A 5,773-nucleotide genomic window follows, 5' to 3' on the forward strand; every position below is an offset into this window, starting at 1 on the left:
GCCAATCGACTATCAAAACCATCCCCTCCTCTCCGAGTCCTTGTCGCCATGCCGCCATCTCTGGCAAATATCCTTCTTCGTCGCCTCTTCCTTCTCCTCCATATGCGCCGCTGGCTCCTACCCCAGGCAAGTCCAGTCACTGCTCCGATGGCCAGCCCCCTCCCTTCTCGTCCTCCACCGGTGAACAGCGCCGCCATCGACGGAGACAGCCAGCCAAGCCTCGACACCTCCGCTCCATCCTCCGTCCTCCAGTCGCCTTCTTTCTCCCCTTTGGAAAACGTCCAAAACCCGCGACACAGCCTCGACTCCACTCCCACAGCGATACCTCCGGCAAACCCCTTCGGCATTCCAACTATACAACCCTTCCTAATGGAAAATGAAGAATCCGTCTTCAGGTTTAATCCCGTGTTCGAAATATGTGTGTGAACTTTAGTACTATTTCTTCACCTGTGACTCTCATAAGTGTGGCCACGTTTGATTTTTGCTGAATAAATGTGTTGATTTTAAGTCTGTGATTTTTATTCGACCCTATTTGCATGTCCTGCTTGATTGAAATTTCGTGACGCTTAACTTGAATGGTGAGTCAATTTGTTCGTCTCTCTCTGGTATGTGCAAACACGCCTAACTTCTTGCAACTTCACATTTTTTATGCCTCTTAGTCAATATGGGTAATTTTGTATGGAAAAAACATGTATGTGATGATTCGAGGATTTTTTCATAAATCTTTAATAAGGCTAATATGTGCACGTTTTGACTGTTTGGGTATGATCCTGTACCATTTTGATTTGAGAGAAGCATCTCAGTAATTGATTTTTATTTTTCAAATTTTTTGTAAATCTTTTATAAGGCTAATATGTGCACTTTTTGACTGTTTGGGTATGATCCTGTACCAATTTGATTTGAGAGAAGCATCTCAGTAATTGATTTTTTATTTTTTGGATTTTTTCGTAAATCTTTAATAAGGCTAATACGTGCACGTTTTGACTGTTTGGGTATGATCCTGTACCAATTTGCTTTGAGAAAAGCATCTCAGTAATTGATTTTTTATTTTTCTTGCCTTACTTGGTTGACAGACATCACCTCACACGTTAATTAAGGTAAATTTAGATACCTCTTCTTGATTTCATTTAATAAGTGGGAAGGATCTCTTTTTACTTGTTCTATTCATGGAAATTTCAAATGTTATAATAGGGTATTATTTATTTATGGCAACTATAGCATGATTGGTGGAACGGATTGATTTACCCCAACCATTTAAGGAAACAATCCCCTTAATTGATTCATTATATGTTATTCTTCTTCCATTAAATATTATTCTTCCTTCATTATTTAGGATTGTGGACGGACCTCCTCACTATATAAACTCACCATTCTCTTTCTCTAAGAGGACAAACTTCTCCTCCGCTATTACTCCCTCTATTTTCTCTTACAAGTACTTTGAAGTTCTTTGGCACTTTGGATTTTGAAAAACATTCGGTCTTGTCCTTACTGCAATTGCTTTGGGTTCTATTATTATTGTTTGGTGCCTAATCGGTTAGTCTCTATCGACGAATTCTTTTCTTATTCTGTAGCATTTGTGATAGCAAAGCATAGAAAGCATGTCTATAGGAACTAATTTAAAATAATTATGATTTTCTTTTTTCACAGTCATATAGAATATTAAAAAAAGAAAAGAATAGCTTACTAGAGTGTACTATAACCAGTTCTAGTTGTTTTCTTGAACAGTAGCACATTTGGTGCAAGTTGAAGACATTCTGGGTATTGATGTTTGTATTTTATTGTTCTGTATTTGCTTTGTTTGACTATGGTTACTTATGAAAGTTTTGTCATAATTGAACACAGCTCAGGGTTTTACTTTTCGTAGCTATTTTCTACTTTCTTTCTGATATTTTGTTGGGTTTTTGCTTTGTTTCTTGCATGAAAATGAAAGTTCTTTTTCCCCATTTTTTTTTTTTGGGGCCAAGGAGAATGAGTGATGTGGTGGGAAGAGGGGCCAGTGGGGGGTCTTTTGTTTAATTCTTTCCAAATTAATGTGAAGATAATGTTTGATAGAATCTTATTGAGAAGACAAAGTGTGTGAATCACATTCACCAGAAAAGGTGAAGAAATTTAAGAGAGGATTTTGAAGGATGAATGATAGCTCAGCTAGAGAAATGAATGACAGACAACCTCAAAAGCCTTGTGGTTGTGTGCGCATTTTCTTTCAGCTCTTTGATCGGAACCGTAGATTTGCCAAAAAGCTGTTTCCAAAGAAACTGCTTTCACCAGGTTAGCTACTACTACATTCCACTCATTTTTAAAGCAGAATGGTTAATTTCTTGAAGGTGATTCTAGCTAGTGGCCTAAATTATTTCTTTTTTTGTTCTGCATTCTTATAGCTTGCTTCAAACAAGCTTCAAAAAAGTTTGGAGAGGATGAGAAACAGCCAAAGCTTCGTTTGGTACTCATTTCTTGAACTATACTCCAACATTTAGCTTTCTTTTTCTTCTATTGTCCCAGATTTTAGCCTGACAGGAAAGTTTTTGTTTTTATTGTTTTTGGTTCATGTATGAACAATGTAGATTGCTAATGAGAACAGTGGGGGTTTTCCAAATGCAAAGAATAATGGAATGACCGATACACATCGTGAAAGCAAGCGCGAAATGAATGCTCCAAGCGCGTCGATGCCTACAGGATCGGGCAGCAAGCCCCAAAAGGTTTCAGTTTCTGAAACTTGGAGCAATGTGGCAGACAAACTTGGTGCTCGACCTGGCGGATTTGATAAAGAAGATATGGATTTTGAGATGGCCGAAATAAAGAGTTCAGAACCAGGTTTGCAAAGGTTTAGAGCAAAATGTGCTCTCACTTATCCTACTAGATATTTTTCTCCTTTGGAAGATGGAGCAGATTTAGTTGGGAATTCACTTGATCACCATTCAACTGACAGCTACCTCTCCAGCAGTCCCAACAGTAGCTCAAGTATGGTCCCCGATTCGACATTTTACTATTTGCATACTTCCTTTCTTTCCCTCAAATACATAAATTAAAAAACAAGACAACTCTGAACTTTTATTTCATGCATCCATGCTTCTAATAAATATGATGCTTGTTTTCTTCCAGAGGACAAAGTGCTTGCTGAATCAGTGGACTCTGTTGATGATGAACCACTCTTTCCAGAACCTAATAGAGATCTTTCGTATTGTGAGATCTCATTATCCACCAGGAGGAGTTGCAGAGAACTGATTCATAACGTTTCTGGAGTGCTCAGCAAGATTGATCAGTTAAAAGGAAGCAAACTCAGCTACGTAAAACAGGTCATTTTGAATGCTAAACTCATATTTGGAACTACACCTCAATAGCAGGCTCTACCTGTAGAGGATGGGTTCTATGTGACCCATTTTCTCCTCAATGAACATGAAATGTTTTTAAGTTTTCTGTGGATGGCTTTCGGTGAGTTGCTTGGCTGTAATGACCCAAAAAAGATGAATCAGCTTAAAGGATTCGCCTTTGATTGTCTATTAGAGTACCTAGACTCAAAATTTTCTCCAGTCTCGGATTCAGGTTTCAGAACCTGTAACAAACTACCATCAAGTATGACCAAAGAGATTCTGATTGCTGATATTACTGATGAGGTCGAAGAGTGGACACAATTTGTTGGTTTGATCCCAGACGAGCTAATAGAATAGGATATGAGCCATTCTTTGGGTAAATGTATGGACATCGAGATTGAAGAATATGAATGTGGCACTGAAGTTGCTAGGCATATTCTCCAAGAATTAGTAGGTGAAGTTGTTTTAGACCTCTATAGTTCTAGCTAAATTTGGTGGAACTGTTAGTAGCTCCTCTTTTTGAGACTTTATTGCAAGCCTATCAGTGCTGTCCTCATGTGATAACTCTTGACTCAATAATGTAAAGCAAAGTATTTTGTACAAATCATTGATTCTGCATCTGATTCGACTTATTATTCTTGTGCTTTTGCATTTATGAATATTAAGAACAATACCTTCGTGAACATCTGTTTGAAGTAGAACATTACAAGAACAAAATGAAAAATGGTTGAAATGTAAGAACAATTTGAAAGGAAACCTAATTAGCCTAAATGGATGCATATGCAAAAATCTGTTACTACCTCCAACCCAAATTAAGTGTCGCCCGTCCCAAAATAAATGTCGTCTTTCCTTATTTGGAAATTTTTCAAAGGCACAATTACCTTTTTACCTTTATTCGACCCACTTGATTTTAAATATATTAATACATCTTTTTTAGTATTTGTTTTTTAAAAGTGAAAGCCTTTTCACTTCAATCAAAATTTAAACTTTCAACCTTTTATTTTTACAGTATCAAAATTATTTTAAACCACATAGAGCAATTTATTCTGTTTGGTTGGGTAAACCTGTTTCCTTCGACAACTCATTGTTCATATTACTGTGATTTCTTGAGTAAAAATTGGATCTTTAAAGCTAAAGTTAAAGAAAACAAGAATTTAGAGGGACCTCACTTTCCACATATATCATCTTACAATTGGAGAAAGTAACAAACACAACTACAAAGATCAAACTTCTTTTGTGTAGAACTGACAATTGATTGAGACAGTGAGCTACCCAAGAGACAACATCCTTCTCCGCTATTTCCTCTAATGCGTCATATGCCTCGTCAATACTTCACACTCACGGTACATTGATAGGAGTGCATTTCCTACACAGCAGATGATATGATATCCTACATTAACAAGTCAGCCGTGTAATTTGCTTTCCAAATTCGAATGCAGCAACATCAAGTAAGAAAATACTATATGTCTGAACAAGCAGTATAACATGCATATTTTTTACAAACTCTAAACATGGGTAGAAAATGTCCATTTCACTTTGTGTTGATGAATGTTTGATCCTTTTAGAAGCACCGTGATCTGAAGTTCACTCCACAGCAAACTGTTTTCTGTTAGTCTTTCGAGTATTGAATATTGTCGACCTCAGCTTCAACGTACTTCCACTTCACATGAATTACCACAAAAATTAAAATACACAACAAAACAATTTACTACAATTTTGTTTTTAGTTTCTGCACTTATTTACTCCTGCATCGAATACTTAGTTTCCAACAAATATGAGGCTGATGCAATGCACCTCTCGGAGAGCTCTTCAAGAAGCTAGCCATCAACAACCACCACAAAACAGTAAAGTTAACAGCCCGACCTTTTCATTTTTTTAGGTAGGTCAACACAGATGACACACTCCTATTTGCTTTCCCACCATTCACAACCTAACGTTTCTCCTTTCTCAACTCTCTCTTCACCGGAAGTACATAGGCTAGCCCATGTTCTGTGATATTTCAACATAAACACAAATCATCAGACTGTTAGTTTATGATTAAATGTTCTGTCACTTGACAACAGTGAGAGTGACTCACAGAACACCCAATTTAACAAACATAACACGGAAGTTACCATTGTCTCAATGAATAACATCCTAAATGAGGATATCAATACCAATAAAACTTCAGATGAAAACTTTCAAATACAGTGTACACCAGTCAACGGCCATAAACAGTAAAGTATAAATAGAAAAAACAAATCAATGATATGAAAGAAAAATAAATGTCACAGATAAAGGACAATAAATTTTATCAAGAGTAAGGATCAAGGAAGACTAAAGTCTCATGAACCTGATAGTGGTAGGATATATGACAGGGAAAGGGAGCGAGACGACTTTGAATAGGACAAGAAAAAGTATAAGAAAAGTAACATCATACCAATATGACAATCAAGATAGAATTATAATAAATTGGCAAAATGAGC

At 36.8% G+C, this 5,773-nt stretch overlaps 1 protein-coding gene across 2 annotated transcripts; it reads left to right on the forward strand.

Annotated features, from left to right (window-relative positions):
• Positions 1 to 259: 259 nt before the first annotated feature.
• On the forward strand, positions 260 to 3,942 carry LOC124892981. Of its 2 annotated transcripts, XM_047404145.1 has the most exons (5): positions 260 to 395; positions 2,053 to 2,268; positions 2,379 to 2,440; positions 2,562 to 2,958; positions 3,100 to 3,942. In XM_047404145.1, exons 2-5 carry the CDS (start codon positions 2,130 to 2,132, stop codon positions 3,336 to 3,338), a joined length of 837 nt encoding a protein of 278 aa, XP_047260101.1. In that variant the 5' UTR covers positions 260 to 395; positions 2,053 to 2,129; the 3' UTR covers positions 3,339 to 3,942. The 2 variants fall into 2 exon arrangements, with proteins under 2 accessions (XP_047260101.1, XP_047260102.1); XM_047404146.1 differs by lacking the exon at positions 260 to 395 and having other exon boundaries at positions 954 to 2,268.
• Positions 3,943 to 5,773: the final 1,831 nt, after the last annotated feature.

The sequence above is a fragment of the Capsicum annuum genome, unplaced genomic scaffold (assembly GCF_002878395.1).
Source record: "Capsicum annuum cultivar UCD-10X-F1 unplaced genomic scaffold, UCD10Xv1.1 ctg52802, whole genome shotgun sequence".
Lineage (NCBI taxonomy): Eukaryota > Viridiplantae > Streptophyta > Magnoliopsida > Solanales > Solanaceae > Capsicum > Capsicum annuum.

Bases quoted from the DNA above. Each gene is read 5' to 3' on its own strand.
- LOC124892981 (XM_047404145.1), top strand. From the start codon at position 2,130: ATGAATGATAGCTCAGCTAGAGAAATGAATGACAGACAACCTCAAAAG. The intron at 2,269-2,378 runs GTTAGCTACTAC...GCATTCTTATAG, and splicing joins AAAGAAACTGCTTTCACCAG to CTTGCTTCAAACAAGCTTCA. The intron at 2,441-2,561 runs GTACTCATTTCT...TGAACAATGTAG, and splicing joins AACAGCCAAAGCTTCGTTTG to ATTGCTAATGAGAACAGTGG.